Source organism: Oikopleura dioica, chromosome 2 (assembly GCF_907165135.1).
Source record: "Oikopleura dioica chromosome 2, OKI2018_I68_1.0, whole genome shotgun sequence".
Lineage (NCBI taxonomy): Eukaryota > Metazoa > Chordata > Appendicularia > Copelata > Oikopleuridae > Oikopleura > Oikopleura dioica.
In genome coordinates, this window is record NC_137292.1 from 7,653,521 (window position 1) to 7,671,941 (window position 18,421).

Here is an 18,421-nt window from a genome sequence, read left to right on the forward strand (position 1 = left end):
ACCAAGTCCGATTGCGATGAATTTGGTACCAAAATGATCGCCGCGACCTAGGGATTCTTATTCTGCATGAAATTAGAAGTTAAAAAAGGGCGATCATGAGGGCGATTTTTCTACCGTTACACCTATCAATGGCATCGAAGACACCCGACAAGGTGCTTCAAAGCTTGATGTCTGTTTTCACTTTCATGGGCGCCGGGTTGCTCCCACGAGCTGACGATCGCTATTCCTTCCATTCGATTCAAGAAACCATCAAATGCGTAGTCCCACCACTTTTGAAAGCTTCGGGAAAACGTAATCAACTTGGAAATATTCTTGACGTTTTCTGCACGGCACTTCCTCATGTTCCTGTTCATCGACAAGGAGCTGTTTTTGAGTCTCTAATTATCAGATGCGATCCAGAAAAGGCCCTCTGGTTGACTCTTGTTCAGCTAGCCGTTAAACACGTGAAAAATTTCAACGGAGAAGGAAAAGACGAATCCATATTGGATCCCTCTGTTTACACAGAACTCATGTCTCTTTTGGTCAAGCGATTTCCCGTTGAAGTTGTTCTCCAGGCTGCAGTTGAAATACTTTCGTTCTTGAAGGAAACTGGCTTCGATGCTTCTGATGAACTTGATTTGAAAATGAATACTAAACTCACTGGTGGACGAGTTATGCAGGTCAATTTCTATTTAGTCTCTTTCCTCAACAGATTGTTTGGATCAATGGACTTCCTTCATACACAACTAGCGCAGATCACTGATGTCGAGCAAGAATCAATCGTTCAAATTTACAGAGAGCTTCTTGAGAAGTCCTTTGCTTACACGGAAACAGTACAGCCACGACAGAGCGAAAAAACCTTCAAGGGTCTGGCGTCGAAGGTCAACGGAATTATTGAGAAGATTCTTGGTCTTCTACCTAGCGTTGAGTTCGCCCAGTGCGTAACAGGACTCCTTATGAATTCTCTAAAAACATCAACTGACTGGTTGACTCTTCAATCGCTCGAAGTTCTCTGTACTCGCCTGAGACGCAGTGATGCTGATGAAACGGAGACACTTATCGAAGCTGGTATTCTGGAACACTTGGCGAAAGTCTTCGAAAATGAGTCCATCACATGTATCAATCTCGCCGCAAAGTCTGTTAAATTGCTAGCGAAGCTTTCTGGAGAGCATCAACTCAAAAAATTCAAAGGATTGATGCCTTCGCTGAAGAAGCTTTTGACTGCGTCTGATAAGTGCCATATTGGAATGAAAGATAGCGCTTTCGGACCCGTTGTTCTCTGCTGCGCTGTTCTTTTGGCAAGATTGAAAGTTCAGGTAAAAATATTTTGCCAAAAGTCTTCTAATTATGTCAAAATTATAGGCACTGGGGCATTTGAACTGGACTATTGAATCAATCATCGCGGGTATCACGAAGGCTGACTCTGAAACGCTCAAAATTATTACCGTTGCATCGCTTGGAAAAATTTTGTCGGAAATGAGTGGGTTCGTATCCCCACACTTGCCAATGATTTTGACGGCACTCAGCCAGTTTTCACTAAAGAACGATTCTGAATTGGAACGACGAGTTGCTATTTGCATCAAAGAACTTGGTAAGCCAAATTTTAAAGACTTTTTTTTTTATCATTTTTAGGCGGCTTTCCTTCCAGAGTTCTTCTTCCTGAGATCGCCTCTGTTTACTCGACTTTGGACGGCAGCTCTGTTGTGACTCTCCTAGCGATTGTCGAAAAGCACATTGATAGTTTGGAAAAAGGAGCTGCTGTTAGACAACAGTCAGTTTTCCAGGACTTTTTCTTGCGTGCTCTGGCTTTCAGAGAGGAACATCCGGACATCGATGCTGCTTCTGCTACTGAAATTGAAACTGCAACTTGTAACGCAATGGTGCAGTTGGCTCTTCGACTTCCTGAAGCTTCTTTGAGGTGCAAACATCCATGAAAATAGAATTTCAATCGATTTTTAGACCTTTCTTGTTCAAGACATTCAACTGGGCGGCAAATGAAGGGGGTGGAGCTGCTCGGCTATTCCCACTTTACATACTTTATGGGAAGATGACTGAGGTCATGAAGTCAATGTTCCTCATCTTTACAGGATCACTTACACCGCACTTTATTGATATTTTGGTAACTCGTTCTTTTCCCCCATATTGTGTTGATTCTTTGCTTTAGCCCAAGATCACGGACAGAAGCAATGCATTTACGAATTCTGCACCGCTGAAGACCGAATTACTCCGACGAATGCTACAAGTTCTCTCGCTCATTTTCGTGAATGACACTGGAGAGTTTTTGGATGAAAGCGCGATCAATGATCTTATTCCATTACTGATTGACTTGTTGGAACACAATGAGCTTGCTGATTACGACTCTTTCTGCAAGAAAGATTTGGTAAGAGCCTGTATTCCTAACACAGAAAGTAAATTTCATGTAGATTCCTTGTATTTCCCATGCCGCGACTGCAATCAGCGATGATGCTCTCTGGCGGCCTTTGAACTATCGATTGCTTTTGAAAACGAGAAATGAGAATGCCGAAGTTCGTCTCGCAGCTTTGGATTGCCTTGACGACCTGATTGACAAGCTCGGAGATGATTGCCAGACTCTGCTTCAAGAATCTGCACCGCAGTTCTTCTCTGAGCTGCTGGAGGATGACGATGAACGAGTAGAAAAGAAGATGCAGGAGACCATCGCCAAACTTGAACAAGTCTTCGGCGAAAGCGTCCAATCTTACTTTACATAAACTCCTATCGACTGTTTACCCGAATGAATAATAAAAAAAACTTGATAAAAATGATAATTTTGTGACATTATTAGATCTAAAATGAGTGGAACGGAAAGCTGTCCCGCAGGAACAGAAATGGCTGGCAAGGCGTCAGCTTGTGAAGGCTGCCCGAGTAGAAATATTTGCGCCTCTGGGTAGAGTTCTTTGATAGTTGATAGCAAGGGGAAGTAAATCTTTTGTGCGCCGGTAAAGAACTCTTTTCTTGGTGCAACTGGGCCAGACCCTGATATTGCGAAAATTGCAAGTTGCTTGAAAGACGTGAAGAACAAAATCGTTGTCTTATCCGGAAAAGGCGGCGTTGGAAAGTCGACCGTATCGTCTCTCTTAGCGAGATCGTTAGCGAAAAATGAGGAACTGGAAATCGGTCTTTTGGATATCGACATAACGGGACCTAGTCAGCCTCTGTTTATGGGAGTGAAGAATGAAGAGGTGCACAAGAGTGCGTCTGGATGGACTCCAGTTTATGCTGATGAGAATTTAGCTGTGATGAGTGCTGGATTTTTGCTCGCTCATGATGCAGCGCTTGTTTGGGGCGGCGCTAGAGTATGTTATTCAGCAAAGCCATTTTTAACAAATTCTATAATAGAAAAATGGTCTCTTGAAAAACTTTCTCAAAGAAGTTGAATGGGGAAGCTTGGACTATTTGTTGATTGACTCCCCTCCTGGAACTTCGGACGAGCACATGTCGATCACTTCCTTATTGAAAGACGCAGGAATTACCGGAGCAGTTCTAGTCACTACTCCCTCGAAAGTTGCTCTGATTGATGTTCAAAGACAGCTAGCATTTTGTAGAAAAGGTGAAATTTGCGGATAGATTTAAAATAACAGGTTTTAGTCGATTTGAAAATAATCGGGTTAATCGAAAATATGGCCGGGTTCGTTTGTCCCAAGTGCACGAAAGAGAGCGAAATTTTCCGAAAATCAGCGGGCGGCGTCGAGGAGTTCTGCCGAAACAATGATGTTCCTTATCTGGGTGCATTACCGATTGATCCTAAAATCTGCCAAGCAATGGACACGGGTGAAAATCCGGTTGAAATCGATTCGCCCGCGATCAAAAAATTGAACGAAATCTGTGAGCACATTCAATCAAATAGTCAGCAATAATGATGATTCTAGTACATTCTACCGATTCATCCCTTGTTTTTGAAATTTTTCAAAAAAATTTTTTCTCTAGAATGCCTCTCTATGTTTTTGAAAAAATCACAGTTGCCTCATTCGCTCAGCTTTACAGGTACGAATAAGTGATATTATGGTTTTTTTTAAAAGCATTTATGGGTTAATCGGGGATTTTTATTCGTTTTAGGGACCCTTCTTACACAAAATGGAAGGGGCTCGAAGGCGTCAAAGCGCCTTTCAGGCCAGCTCGAATCGTCGGCAGTCACTCACGACTATGAATCTACAAAAATACCAAGAATCCCTGAAGGTAAATTATATTCTCCCAATTATACGCTAATTTTTGAATAGGAACGCACCGCAAAGTTCAAAGCTGAACGAGAGGAGCGTAAAGGGGCAATTGGACCCGTGCATAAGCGAATTTGTGACTACTTGGCTCACCATGTCATGTACATCACTCCTGAGGATGCCGAAGAGCACATCATCGACTCTCAGAAGCAAATGGATCTGATCGAGGACTTCATGAAAAAGGGTGGCAAGCGCACTTTGCTCGTCTACGTTCAAATGTGCGAACCACCAGCATTGGAGACCGGTCGAAGTGGTCAGGTAAATAATCGTGTTCTAGAGATTAGATAGAAAATTTTCTAGCAGAAAGAACCCTCGGTTAGAGCGTTCGTCACAGATTGCAAAGACGCTCCTTGCACTGGAAAGATCGTCTTTTTCCACAAAAAAGATGTTGCCCTAAACGCCCGAAACTGCGCCGACGAAATGACGATGCAATTTATCGATCTGGCCCAATATTCTGGAGCTGTGCTTCCAGCTCTGCGTGAACACATGCAAAAATGTCTGATCCCATCTATTGAACAGGTAAACCTTTTCTTCATTACAGTTGATAAAAATGTATCTCAGTATGAAAACTGGGGACCTCTCAAAGCTAACAAGCAAGGACTCCAGCAAATCGACGCTTTCCGTCGAACACTCAGAAACTTCGAAAATTACCTGGCCTCCGCTCAAAATAATATCGAAGGCGCCGTCACTTTGAAAACGTCCGCCAACGAAGCTGTCAACAACATCGACGAATTCAAAGTAGAAGAACTCGCCAAGGACGCAGACTTTGTCAAGGAAGTCGAAGTTATTGTTCTTGAATGGAGCCACCAGATTGAACAGGTAAAATTCGCATATTTCAACTTTTTTCTAAAGGGCACTTTTAGGTCTTGGCAGAATCGTCTCAAATGCGAAAAGAAGCTGACGATATCGGTCCACTGGCTGAGCTTGAACACTGGCAGTACCTTACTGCACGCTTCAACTCCTTCCTCGAGCAGCTCAAGCAAGCACGATGCAAGAACGCCATTGCCGTTCTCGTCTTTGCCAAGTCCAAAGTCCTCAACAGCTGGAAACAGATTGACATGCAGATCACCGATCACGCCAACGAAGCAACCGATAACGTCCGCTACCTCAGCTCGCTCGAAGCCGCCTGCGAGCCCCTCTACGGCTCCGATCCAACTGGCATGATCGAGCACATTCCTAACCTCATCAAAGTCATCTCAAACATCTACCAGATCTCTCGCTACTACAACACTTCTCAGCGAATGACCTCCATCCTCATCAAAGTCACCAACCAAATGGTAACCGCCTGTAACAAGTACATCACCGACTCCGGTAAACTCACTGTCTGGGAGCAAGACGTCGACGTCGTCCAGCGAAAGATTAAAGAATGCATCCTCCTCCACGACAAATATATCGAGCATTACGAAGCTGAACAGCTCCGTCTCAAAAACGCCGCCAACGATGGCCGAATTGACCCGACCAAGCAGTTCGACTTCTCCGAAATCTACATCTTCGGCAAGTTCGAAAACTTTGTCAAGCGAGTGACCAGCATCAAGAACCTCCTTGAAACTATTGAAGGCTACCGTGGCATCGCCAAATGCCACATCGACGGAATCGACTCAATCAACGCTTCTTTCAACGGTATTGTCGCCACCATCCGTAAGAAGCGATACGACGTTCTTGATCACCGAAAGACTGAGTTCAACACCGACTATAAAAACTTCCGCAACGACATGGACAAGCTTGAACAACAGCTTATCAACTTCATGGACTCTACTTTTGACAAGCTCAACACAATCGAGCAATTTGAAGCCATGATGGACCGATTCCGCAAGCTTGACTTCCCATGCCTGCGCGATGAGCTTCCAGCGAAATACGAGATTTACGCTCAGCTTTACAAGGAGCGTCTTGAATCCATTCAGCGAGAGTACAACGATCGACGAGTATCTGATACTTGGCACATTCCCCAAGATTGGCCAAAGACCCCCGGTATCGTCCGTCAAATGGAATTCTTCCTCTTCCGAATCACCCAGCCAATGCAAGTCATCCAAGCTAATGCGCCTCACCTGATCAAGAGCAACAACAAAAAATACAAGAACTTCGCGAACTTGATCTCAATGCACAACAAGCTCGGAGAAATTTGCGTTGAATGGGCTCGAATGAACTACCTCAAGTGGGCTGAAACTGTCGATCACGATGTACGAGTCGCTCTTCACGCACCTATCCTCTTCCGTGATCAAAAAGGCAACTACTGGGTTAACTTTGACCCGAAGCTCGATCAAATCCACCGAGAAGCAAAGTACTTCAAGCGCATTGGCGAGCAGTACAACTGTACTGATTCCTATCCGTTGACTAAAGGAGCAGAAGACATGCTTCGACGATATGCCGCTATTCGAACAGTTAAGATTAATGCTGAGGATCTTATTCGTCGATATACCCACGAAACCGGCCGAATCCCACGAATCTTCCAGTCCGTTCTCGACAAGCATCTTCGACGAGTCAGAAGCGCCATGAACCGAGGTCTCCTAGATGTCACCTGGTCCTCACTTATCCAGGAGCGGTTCTTTAAAAAATGTAATGACGAGCTCGATAATCTCAGCAAGATTATCAGCGAAACTTTGGATATTAAAAACGAGCGAATCGACACGGTTTTCGCTGAGATCTCATCTTTTGATCTCATCGAAATCGACGAAGATGCAACTTTTGAGCCTGCTGAATTCCTGAACGAGGTTCAAAAGCAAGCAGCTGCTGGTGGAGTTGAGCTTGAAAAGCTTTCTCAGCGAGTTGAAGATGCTGTTTACAATCTTATCAAGGCTTTCGCCCATTATGAAGATGATGTTCCCGAAGACTTCGATATGGACATTCGAGAGAAGATTTCGGTCGCTGGTAGCTCTTCTTTCTGCTTGACCAAGCCAAACGAAGTTCCCGCTGATGAAAAGGGAGAGAAAGACTTCCCTCAGCAGTGTCTGGATATTTTGACTTACTTCCGAAACCGATGTATCGAACGAGTGGTGACTTGCCTCAAGAATGCACTCGAGCTTATTAAAAAGCGAATTGTGCCTCCAAAATCCAAGACTGTCACTCCAATTCTTCGAATCGACATTAACCTCGCTATCCCTAACATCGTCCTCTCTCCACCACTCGACGAACTCCAGCAAACGCTAAACAAAGCGACAAAAGCTATTGTTGATGCTTCCACCTCCATCAAAGCCTGGAATCAGCATCGAGTTCAATCTTGTTTGGTTGAAAACGAGCAGGGCGTCCAGGAAACTCAAATTGTCCCGATCAGCCCAGATAACCTTGACAACTGGTATACTAGCATTCGAAACAGCAAAGATATCGTAAAGAATGTCGTTGTTGTCAATGGCGCGGTCAACTCTTTCCGAGAATCTACTGCAGCCATCCTCAAGAGTTTTAACGTGTACCAACATCTTTGGGAAGGTGATCAGAAGGAAATCATCCAAGCTTTCATTGAAGGCGAAGACGGCGTGAAGCCGACTCTTTCCGATTACAAGGCTGAGATCAACAAATACGTTGAAATTCTCGAAAATATCGACAATATCGACCAAGAATTTATTCTGAATTCGATTGCCTTGAACGCTGCTAATGTCAAACTTGCATTCTCTGTCGAAGCCAAAAATTGGAAGTTCGAACTTTGCAAGTACATGCACAGCGAATACAGAAACATGATGAACGAGACTTTCAACTTTGTCGATGAAGTCGCCAAGAAACTCACCCGACCCATTCAAGATCTTGAAGATGTTCGATACGCTATGGACTCACTCAAGGAAATCCGTGATAACTTCACAATGACAGAGGCGTCTATTCCACCGATTGAAGAAGCTTTCGCCCTTCTTACCCGATTCGAGTACCAAGTTGATCAAGAAGAGATTAATAGATGCGATTCCATCCGATACGCATGGAAGAAATGCCGAAACCAGTCTGAAAAAGTCCAGAGCGAACTTGAAATTATTCAGCCGAAGTTTCTTCTCAATCTCCAGGAGAACGTCGAAATCTTCAAGGAAGATATGGATAACTATGAAAACGACTACACTGAAAGCGGACCTATGGCTGAAGGAATCACTCCTGATGTTGCTTCTGAGCGACTTGCCATGTTCCAGTCCAAGTTCGACACGATTTACCGACGATACGACACCTACAACTCTGGTGAGCAGCTCTTTGGTCTCGCTCAGACCGAGTACCCGGCCATTCACGTCATCAAAAAGGAGCTTGGCCTCCTTCAGAAGCTCTACGGCCTCTACAACGCTGTCATGGATTCTATCGACGGTTACTACGATCTTCTGTGGGTTGATGTTGATACTGAAGCTATAAACGCTCAGCTCTTGGACTTCCAGAATCGATGCAGAAAGCTTCCAAAGGCTCTCAAGGAATGGCAGGCGTTTAACGATCTCTCCAAGAGAATTGCCGATTTCTCCGAATGTTGTCCTCTGCTCGAGCTTATGTCTAACAAAGCTATGAAACAGCGACATTGGGATCGAATCGAAGCTCAGACCAATCACAAGTTCGACATTCATAACGAGAACTTCTCCCTTCGACATGTCATGGCTGCTCCTCTTCTCGAAAATAAGGATGATTTGGAAGATATTTGCATCTCATCTGTTAAAGAAAACGAGATTGAAGCCAAGCTCAATCAGGTCATCGCCGAATGGAGCGCGCACGAGTTCGAATTCACTATGTTCAAGACAAGAGGCGAACTTCTCCTCACTGGTGGTCACACGACCGATATTGTCACATTCATGGAAGATTCTCTCATGATCCTCTCCTCTTTGATGTCCAACAGATACAACGCTCCTTTCAAACCCCTTATCCAGCAGTGGGTTTCAAAACTCTCTAACTCGAATGAAATCATCGAGTCCTGGCTTATTGTCCAGAACTTGTGGGTCTACCTCGAAGCTGTCTTTGTTGGTGGTGATATCGCCAAGCAGCTGCCCGATGCCGCGAAGAGATTTGCGAACATTGACAAGTCCTGGGTGAAGATCATGGCTCGTGCCAAAGAAATGCCGAACGTTGTTCAGTGCTGTGTTGGAAACGATTACATGTCTCAGCTTCTTCCTCATTTGAGTGAGCAGCTTGAATGCTGTCAGAAATCTCTTACTGGTTATCTCGAAGCCAAACGACTTATCTTCCCTCGATTCTTCTTCATTTCCGATCCTGCTCTTTTGGAAATTCTTGGTCAAGCCTCCGACTCCCACACCATCCAAGCTCACTTGCTCGGTATTTTCGAAAACGTTGCCTCTGTCGAATTTAACGAAAAAGACTACAACAGAATCGATGCTGTCCTCTCCCGAGAAGGCGAAAAAGTTCCTCTTGACGAGCCTGTCATGGCTGTCGGAAATGTTGAAGATTGGATTGGTAAACTGTTGGTCCTCCAGCAGCAGTCCCTCCATTCGGTCATTCGATATGCTGCGAATGACATCATGGAACCAGATACTTTCGAGCTCCTCTCTTTCATCGACAAGTACCCTGCACAGGTCGGCCTTCTTGGTATTCAGATGATCTGGACCAAGGATGCTGAAGAGGCTTTGAACAACGCCCGATTCGACAAGAAAATCATGAGCGTTACCAACCAGCGATTCCTCGATTTGCTCACTAAGCTCATCGACCAGACAACACACGATCTTTCCAAGTTCGATAGAATTAAGTACGAAACGCTCGTTACCATTCACGTCCATCAGCGTGATATCTTCAATCAGCTCACTCAATGGCACATCAAGACTCCGCTCGATTTCGAATGGCTCAAGCAGGCTCGATTCTACTTCGATCCTGAAGCTCACAACGGAAAAGGAAAGTGTCTTGTTTCCATCACTGACGTCGACTTCGAATACCAGAACGAGTTCCTCGGTTGTACTGATCGTCTCGTCATTACGCCACTTACCGATAGATGTTACATTACCCTCGCTCAGGCTCTTGGTATGGCTCTCGGTGGCGCTCCAGCTGGTCCTGCCGGTACTGGTAAAACTGAAACCACCAAGGATATGGCGAAAGCTCTTGGAAAGTACTGTGTCGTCTTCAACTGTTCCGATCAGATGGATTTCCGAGGTCTTGGAAGAATTTACAAGGGTCTTGCCCAGTCCGGTTCATGGGGTTGCTTCGATGAGTTTAACCGTATCGAGCTTCCTGTCCTTTCCGTCGCTGCCCAACAAATTTACATCGTCTTGCAGGCTAAGAAACATCGCAGCCGAATGTTCATCTTCACTGATGGTGATGAAGTGAGCATGAACCCCGAGTTCGGTCTCTTCATTACTATGAACCCCGGTTACGCTGGTCGACAGGAGTTGCCAGAAAACTTGAAGGTCCAGTTCCGATCTGTTGCTATGATGGTTCCCGATCGACAAATTATTAAACGAGTCAAGCTTGCCTCCTGCGGTTTCAACACCAACGAAATTCTCGCCCGAAAGTTCTTCGTCTTGTACAAGCTCTGTGAAGAACAGCTTACCAAACAGGTCCACTATGATTTCGGTCTCCGAAATATTTTGTCCGTCTTGCGAACACTCGGTGCTGAAAAGCGAAAGAATCCTGAAGATACTGAAGAACGAATCGTCTTGCGAGTCTTGCGAGACATGAACTTGTCTAAGTTCGTCGATGAAGATGTGCCTCTTTTCCTTTCGCTCATCAGTGATTTGTTCCCTGGAATTCAACTCGGCTCTGCCTCTCATGACGAACTTCAGGCTCTTATCCAACAGAACGTTGAGAAAGCTGGCGATATCGTCAACCACCCATCTTGGAATCTGAAGGTCATCCAGCTTTACGAGACTCAGCTTGTCCGTCACGGTATTATGACTCTCGGACCTACTGGTACTGGTAAAACTCGTGCTATTCGAACTCTCATGGGCGCCTTTACCGATCAAGGCCGACCTCACCGAGAATTGAAGATGAATCCTAAGGCTATCACAGCTCCTCAAATGTTTGGTCGACTCGATGTTGCCACCAACGATTGGACTGATGGTATCTTCTCCACGCTTTGGCGTCGATCTCATCGAACCAAGAAAGGTGAATTCGTTTGGATTATTCTTGACGGTCCCGTCGATGCTATCTGGATTGAGAACTTGAACTCTGTCCTTGATGATAACAAAACACTCACCCTCGCTAATGGTGATCGTTTGGTCATGGCTCCATGCGCCAAGCTTGTTTTCGAAGTCCACAATATCGACAACGCCTCTCCAGCTACTGTCTCTCGAATGGGTATGATTTTCTTGTCAAGTTCTGCTCTTGACTGGACACCTATCCTCGACGGTTGGCTCAACACTCGAAAGGCAACAGAATCCGGTATCCTTCGAGACCTTTTCCACCGAGAAAATGTCTTTACTGATCTGTTGACGCAAGTCTACCAAGTCTACGAGCCAAAGATGAAGCTGTACGAGTGTAACTACATCGTCCAAGCCACAAATGTTCTTTCTGGTCTTATCCCAGAGAAGGAAGACAAATCCACGTTGTCTGCCACTATTCTTGAGCGACTTTTCATCTTCGCTCTTATGTGGTCTATTGGCTCCGTACTTGAATTGGAAGACCGAGCGAAAATGGAAGCTTTCCTCAAGTCCCATCCATCAAAACTTGATCTACCAAAGATTCCAGGTGATACCAACTATACCATCTTCGAATACGTATGCAATATCGAAACCGGTGAATGGGAACATTGGAACGATCGTGTCCTCGCATACGATTACCCAACCAGTCCTGATGAAGATCTCCCAGACTACTCTGGAATCCTCATTCCGAACGTCGATAATACGAGAACAAATTTCCTCATAGATATCATCGCTTCCCAGGGCAAGTCTGTTCTCCTTATTGGTGAACAGGGTACTGGTAAAACCGTCATGGTCCAAGGTTACTGTAAAAAGTACGACCCAGAAGTGCACGTTTTCAAGTCTTTCAACTTCTCCAGCGCTACCGAACCACACATGTTCCAGAACACTATCGAGTCCCTTGTCGACAAGCGAGTTGGTACTACCTACGGACCCCCTGGTGGGCGTAAGATGACTGTTTTCATTGATGACGTAAACATGCCTGTTGTTAACGAGTGGGGTGATCAGATCACTAACGAAATTGTCCGACAGATGATGGAACAGAACGGTATGTTCTCACTCATCAAACCTGGTGATTTCACCAATATCGTCGATATCCAGTTTATCGCTGCTATGATTCACCCTGGTGGCGGACGAAATGACATTCCTGAACGATTGAAATCCCAGTTCGTCATCTTCAACTGCACCCTTCCCGCTGATAACTCGATTGATCATATCTTCCGAACCATCGCTACATCTTACTTCTCGACTGAACGAGGCTTCTCGCCAGATGTTCACGACATTGTCGCCAAACTCGTCCCTACAACTCGACTCCTTTGGCAACAGACCAAGGGTAAAATGTTGCCAACACCCGCGAAATTCCACTACGTCTTCAACTTGCGAGGTAACTTCCTAATTATGAGATTATTAATCTAATCCTAATTATTAAGATTTGTCTCGAATCTGGCAGACCGTTCTCAACGTCACTCACGAAGAATGCAATTCTGTCGAGAGTGTTGTTGCTCTGTGGAAACACGAATGTACCCGTGTCATTGCTGATCGATTCACTTGTCTCGAAGACAAGGCTTGGTTCGAAAATGCCATCAACGATACCCTCAAAACTGTCATTCCTGAAGACGTCGTCATTCGAGAAGAACCTTTCTTCGTCGATTTCCTCCGAGAAGCTCCTGAGCCAACTGGTGAAGAAGGCGATGATGCTGACCTTGACGCGCCAAAGATCTACGAAGAAGTTCCAAGTTTGGACTTTCTCTTGGAAAAGCTCCACGAGTACATGCGAAACTACAACGAAAACGTCCGAGGTGCCAATATGGATCTTGTATTCTTCAAGGATGCTATGGTTCACTTGGTCAAAATCTCACGTATTATTCGAACTCCACAGGGTAATGCTCTCCTTGTTGGTGTTGGTGGTTCTGGTAAACAGTCGCTTACCAAACTCGCTTCCTTCATCGCTGGATACAAAGTCTTCCAGATCACCCTCACAAGATCTTACAATGTTACCAACTTGATGGAAGATCTCAAGGTTCTCTACCGAGATGCTGGTCAAAAGGGTCAGGGATGGACTTTCATCCTTACCGATAACGAAATCAAGGACGAAGGCTTTTTGGAACCAATGAATAACCTCATTTCTTCTGGTGAGATCTCTGGTCTTTTCGCTAGAGATGAAATCGACGAGATCTGTGGTGAGCTCATCGCTGTTATGAAAAAAGTTTCGCCAAAAACTCCACCAACTCAAGATAATCTGTACGAATTCTTCGTCTCTCGAGCAAGAGCAAATCTTCACGTTGTTCTCTGCTTCTCCCCCGTCGGTGAAAAGTTCCAAGCTCGATCTCTCAAATTCCCTGGTTTGTTCTCCGGCTGTACTATGGATTGGTTCACTCGATGGCCTAAAGATGCCCTCGTCGCTGTGTCCAGCCATTTCTTGGGTAATTTCGACATCAAATGTACCGATGAAGTAAAACAACAGCTTATTCAAACTATGGGTTCTGTTCACGATTGTGTTCAAGAGTGCTGCCTTGAATATTTTGATCGATTCCGAAGAACGACTCACGTCACCCCGAAATCCTACCTATCCTTCTTGGAAGGTTACACAAAGATTTACAAGGCTAACCTTGAAAATCTCGAACATCTTGCTTATCGAATGGGTACTGGTTTGGACAAACTTGTTGAAGCTGGTGCTTCCGTCGATCAGCTCTCCAAAGAACTTGAAGTCAAGAAAGTCGATCTCGAAGTTGCTTCTATCAAAACAAACAAGGTCCTTGAGGAAGTCGCCGTCGCGTCTGCCTCTGCTAACAAAGTCAAAGAAGCTGTCATGGTCGTCAAAGAACGAGCTCAGAAAATCGTCGACTCCATTCAGGCAGAAGAAGCCGTTGCAAACGAAAAACTTGCTGCTGCTGAGCCTGCTTTGAAGGCTGCCGAAGATGCCCTCAACACCATCAAAGCTGCTGATATTGCCACGGTCCGAAAACTGGGTAAACCTCCACATCTGATTATGAGAGTCATGGACTGCATTCTCATCCTCTTTGGAAATAGACTCAACCCATGCGTACAGGATCCTGAGAAGGATTGCCCCACACCATCATGGGGTGAGTCTCTCAAGATGATGTCTCAGTCTTCTTTCCTCTCTAACTTGCTGAATTACAACAAAGATACCATCACTGACGAAATGATTGAAATGCTCGAGCCTTACTTCCGAATGGAAGATTTCACTCTCGAATCAGCGATGAAGGTCTCAGGATCTGTCGCCGGTCTCCTTTCTTGGGCTAAAGCTATGGCCTCCTTCTACTCCGTCAACAAGGAAGTCATTCCTTTGAAAATGAATCTCGCTGCTGCTAAGGCTCGTCTTACCATCGCCCAGAAGGAACTTGACGCTGCTCAGGCTGAGCTTGACGCAAAGGAAGAAGAAGCTGCCATTGTACAGGCCAAGTTCGATGCCGCTATGGCAGAGAAACAAGCTCTCGAAGACGATGCTGCTTCTTGTATGAGACGTATGTCTGCTGCTACAGCGCTTATCGAGGGTCTCTCCGGAGAAAAGATTCGATGGACAGCTGCTTCTAAATCTTTCCAAGACCAAATCAACAGACTTGTTGGTGACGTCCTTCTCGCCACTGGTTTCTTGTCTTACACTGGTCCATTTAACCAGGAATTCCGACAGCTTCTTATTGACAATAGATGGAGAGTTGAAATGGAAGAGCGAGGAATCCCCTTCACGGAAGACCTCAACATTACTGATTTCCTCATTGATCAGACTACTGTCGGCGAGTGGGCCCTTCAAGGCCTCCCATCTGATGATCTCTCCGTCCAAAATGGTTTGATTGTCACCAAGGCGTCCCGATATCCTCTTCTCATTGATCCTCAGCTCCAGGGTAAATCATGGATTAAAAACCGGGAGAAGAAGAATGACCTGATGGTTACAAACTTGGAGAACAAATACTTCCGAACCCATCTCGAAGATGCTCTCTCCATTGGTCGACCTCTTTTGATCGAAGATGTTGGTGAAGCACTGGATCCCGCTCTTGATAACGTCCTTGAGAAGAACTTCATTAAGAGTGGTTCCCGTTACAAAGTCAAGGTAGGTGACAAAGAATGCGACGTCATGGATGGCTTCGTTCTCTACATCACCACCAAACTTCCTAACCCCAAGTACACTCCCGAAGTTTCTGCTCGAACATCCATCATTGATTTCACTGTCACATCAAAGGGTCTTGAAGACCAGCTTCTTGGACGTGTAATTCTCACAGAAAAGGCGGAACTCGAAGCTGAACGAGTCCGATTGATGGAAGAAGTCAACGCTAACAAGAAAACAATGAAGCAACTTGAAGATAACCTCCTGATGAAGCTTACCTCTACCAAGGGTTCTCTTGTCGACGACGAATCTCTGATTATTATGTTGAACACAACCAAGAAAACCGCTGGCGAGGTCTCTGAAAAGCTTCAGATTGCCCACGACACCAACATCAAGATTAACATTGCTCGAGAAGAGTTCCGACCTGTCGCTACTCGAGGTTCGATTCTCTATTTCTTGATCACCAAGATGCAGGATGTCAACGTTATGTATCAGACATCTCTCTACCAGTTCTTGGAAATCTTTGATAACTCCATGCATCGATCTACCAAGTCGCCAGTTAATCAGAAGCGAATCGCCAATATCATTGAGTACTTGACGTTCGCTGTCCATGAGTACACTGCGCGATCACTCTACGAGGAACACAAGCTTCTCTTCGTCCTCCTCATGACTCTTCAAATTGATCTGCAGAGAGAAAACATCAAGTTCACTGAGTTCCAGACCTTCATCAAGGGTGGTGCTGCTTTGGACATGGCTTCTGCACCAACCAAGCCTCCATCTCTCAAGTGGATTCAGGATATGAACTGGCTCAACTTAGTTCAACTCAAGCAACTTCCTGAATTCCGAGAAATTCTCAACCAGATCATCCGAAACGACAAGGCCTGGAAGCAGTGGTGGGATACTGACGCCCCAGAAGATGAAATCATCCCTGATGGGTACAACGCCTCCCTCGACACCTTCCGAAAGCTTCTCCTCATTCGATCAATGTGTCTCGATCGATCTATGCCTCAAGCTCTCCGATACATTTCTGACTCTCTTGGAGCACGATACGCCGATCCAGTCATTTTGAACTTGGAAACTATGTTGGCTGAAAGTACCATCCGTGTTCCTATGGTCTGTCTGCTTTCTATGGGTTCCGATCCTACAAACCAGATTTGCGATTTGGCGCGAAAGATGAACCTCGAATGCCGATGTATCTCCATGGGTCAGGGACAAGAAATTCACGCTCGACGACTTCTCAACCTCGCTCGAGAACAAGGTGGCTGGGTTCTTCTTCAGAACTGTCACTTGGGTCTTGAGTTCATGGAAGAACTTCTCGAGTTTACTCTCACCAACGAAAACCCCAACCCAACTTTCCGAGTCTGGATTACTGTTGAGCCTCATCCAAAGTTCTCTATCACTCTCCTCCAGTCATCGATCAAGTTTACCAACGAGCCTCCTCAGGGTATCCGAGCAGGTCTCAAGCGAACCTTCTCCGAGTACGATCAGGACTACCTTGATATTAACAACCTCAAGGAATGGAAACCGCTCATCTATGCCGTCGCCTTCCTCCACACCACTGTTCAAGAACGACGTAAGTTTGGTCCAATTGGTTGGAACATCCCTTACGAGTTCAACTCTTCCGATCAGTCTGCTACCATGCAGTTCATCCAGAACCACTTGGACGATCTCGACCCCAAGCGAGGTATTCAGTGGGCTACTGTACGATACATGATCGGTGAGGTACAATATGGTGGTCGAGTCACTGACGACTTCGATAAGCGACTTCTCAATACCTACGCTCTCGTCTGGTTCTCACAAAAGACTTTCGAGGACAGCTTCAACTTCTACAAGGGCTACATTATTCCCAAATATGCCTCTCACGACCAAGTCATGGGTAAATTATCAAATTATAATCCAGTTATTCATATTTTTATTAAGGCGCTATCAATGGAATGAGTCCTATTGATTCTCCCGAAGCTTTCGGTCTCCATCCAAATGCTGATATCACCTACCAGACTCGATCTGCTGGAGCCATTCTCTCCACAATCGTCGACATTCAACCTAAGGATGCTGGCGCTGGCGGCGGAGAAACTCGAGAAGAGAAGGTCTACCGAATGGCCGATGAAATGTTGGCAAAGCTCCCCGCTGACTTTATCCCTCATGAAGTCAAGGCACGTTTGAAGAAGATGGGCGAATTCCAGTCGCTCAACATTTTCCTCAAACAAGAAATTGATCGAATGCAGCGTGTCATTTCGCGAGTTCGAATCACCCTCATCGACTTGAAATTGGCCATCGAAGGTACAATTATTATGTCCGAAAACTTGAAGGATGCATTGGACAATATGTTCGATGCTCGTGTTCCCGCCCTCTGGAAGAAGATCTCCTGGGATGCTTCTACCCTTGGTTTCTGGTTCACCGATCTTGTCGACAGAGATGCTCAGGTAATATTTGTATTTTTTCTTTAAGGCTCTTATTTTCATTTTAGTTCCGATCTTGGTGCTTCGATGGTCGACCTAAATCTTTCTGGATGACTGGTTTCTTCAACCCTCAAGGTTTCTTGACCGCCATGCGACAGGAGGTCACTCGAATGCACAAGGGCTGGGCTCTCGATTCCGTCACCCTCGCCAACGATGTAACCAAACACAACTACGAAGATATCAACGAGGGACCTAAGGAAGGTGTCTACGTCCACGGCTTGTTCTTGGATGGCGCCAACTGGGATCGAAAGAACAACTGTCTCGCCGATCCTCTTCCAAAGGTTTGACTTCGTATTTTTCAAACAAAAATCTTGACTCACTTTTTCAGGTCTTGAATGTGGCCATGCCCGTGATCCATGTGTACGCTATCAACTCGACTGCGCCCAAGGATCCCGCGCTCTACCAGTGTCCAACATACAAGAAACCGCAGCGAACGGATTTGACCTTCATTTCGTCTCTGTACTTGAAGTCCAAGCAGCCACCATCCAAGTGGGTCCTCCGAGGTGTTGCCCTTCTCTGCGATATCAAATAAGCTGTTTCTGATTTCTGCTTTCACATCTATTTATTTTTATATCAACATAATATTCTATTTTTATATTTAATAACTTTGGTCCGCATATTAATCCCTTCAATCAAATTTCAATAAATAATTCTCCGCAATAAACT

General features: G+C 45.4%; 4 protein-coding genes across 8 annotated transcripts in view; 3 read left to right on the forward strand and 1 right to left on the reverse strand.

Moving 5' to 3' along the window:
* LOC145696939 (26S proteasome regulatory subunit 8-like) overlaps nucleotides 1-18,421 on the reverse strand; it is an 88,001-nt gene that overhangs the window by 58,427 nt on the left and 11,153 nt on the right. The gene's annotated exons all lie outside the window — the stretch shown is intronic.
* On the forward strand, nucleotides 107-2,709 carry LOC145696938 (HEAT repeat-containing protein 1-like). Its single transcript, XM_081774057.1, has 6 exons — nucleotides 107-1,295; nucleotides 1,342-1,570; nucleotides 1,612-1,897; nucleotides 1,939-2,098; nucleotides 2,144-2,359; nucleotides 2,403-2,709. The coding sequence occupies exons 1-6, from the start codon at nucleotides 129-131 to the stop codon at nucleotides 2,706-2,708; spliced, it is 2,364 nt and encodes a 787-aa protein (XP_081630183.1). The 5' UTR covers nucleotides 107-128; the 3' UTR covers nucleotide 2,709.
* Nucleotides 2,787-3,899, forward strand: LOC145696961 (cytosolic Fe-S cluster assembly factor nubp1-A-like). The gene is given in 3 exon segments (XM_081774090.1): nucleotides 2,787-3,293; nucleotides 3,337-3,547; nucleotides 3,586-3,899. Coding segments are annotated over 3 exon segments (984 nt in total). The 5' UTR covers nucleotides 2,787-2,789; the 3' UTR covers nucleotides 3,855-3,899.
* On the forward strand, nucleotides 4,039-18,419 carry LOC145696928 (dynein axonemal heavy chain 8-like). 2 transcript variants are annotated; one of them, XM_081774045.1, is made up of 9 exons: nucleotides 4,039-4,173; nucleotides 4,215-4,469; nucleotides 4,512-4,730; nucleotides 4,773-5,030; nucleotides 5,075-12,617; nucleotides 12,664-17,172; nucleotides 17,217-17,719; nucleotides 17,764-18,036; nucleotides 18,084-18,419. In XM_081774045.1, the coding sequence occupies exons 1-9, from the start codon at nucleotides 4,072-4,074 to the stop codon at nucleotides 18,285-18,287; spliced, it is 13,866 nt and encodes a 4,621-aa protein (XP_081630171.1). In that variant the 5' UTR covers nucleotides 4,039-4,071; the 3' UTR covers nucleotides 18,288-18,419. The 2 variants fall into 2 exon arrangements, with proteins under 2 accessions (XP_081630171.1, XP_081630172.1); XM_081774046.1 differs by having other exon boundaries at nucleotides 4,515-4,730.

Bases quoted from the DNA above. Each gene is read 5' to 3' on its own strand.
- LOC145696928 (XM_081774045.1), top strand. From the start codon at position 4,072: ATGGAAGGGGCTCGAAGGCGTCAAAGCGCCTTTCAGGCCAGCTCGAAT. The intron at 4,731-4,772 runs GTAAACCTTTTC...AATGTATCTCAG, and splicing joins TGATCCCATCTATTGAACAG to TATGAAAACTGGGGACCTCT. The intron at 5,031-5,074 runs GTAAAATTCGCA...GGGCACTTTTAG, and splicing joins GGAGCCACCAGATTGAACAG to GTCTTGGCAGAATCGTCTCA.
- LOC145696938 (XM_081774057.1), top strand. From the start codon at position 129: ATGGCATCGAAGACACCCGACAAGGTGCTTCAAAGCTTGATGTCTGTT. The intron at 1,296-1,341 runs GTAAAAATATTT...TCAAAATTATAG, and splicing joins TGGCAAGATTGAAAGTTCAG to GCACTGGGGCATTTGAACTG. The intron at 2,360-2,402 runs GTAAGAGCCTGT...AATTTCATGTAG, and splicing joins CTTTCTGCAAGAAAGATTTG to ATTCCTTGTATTTCCCATGC.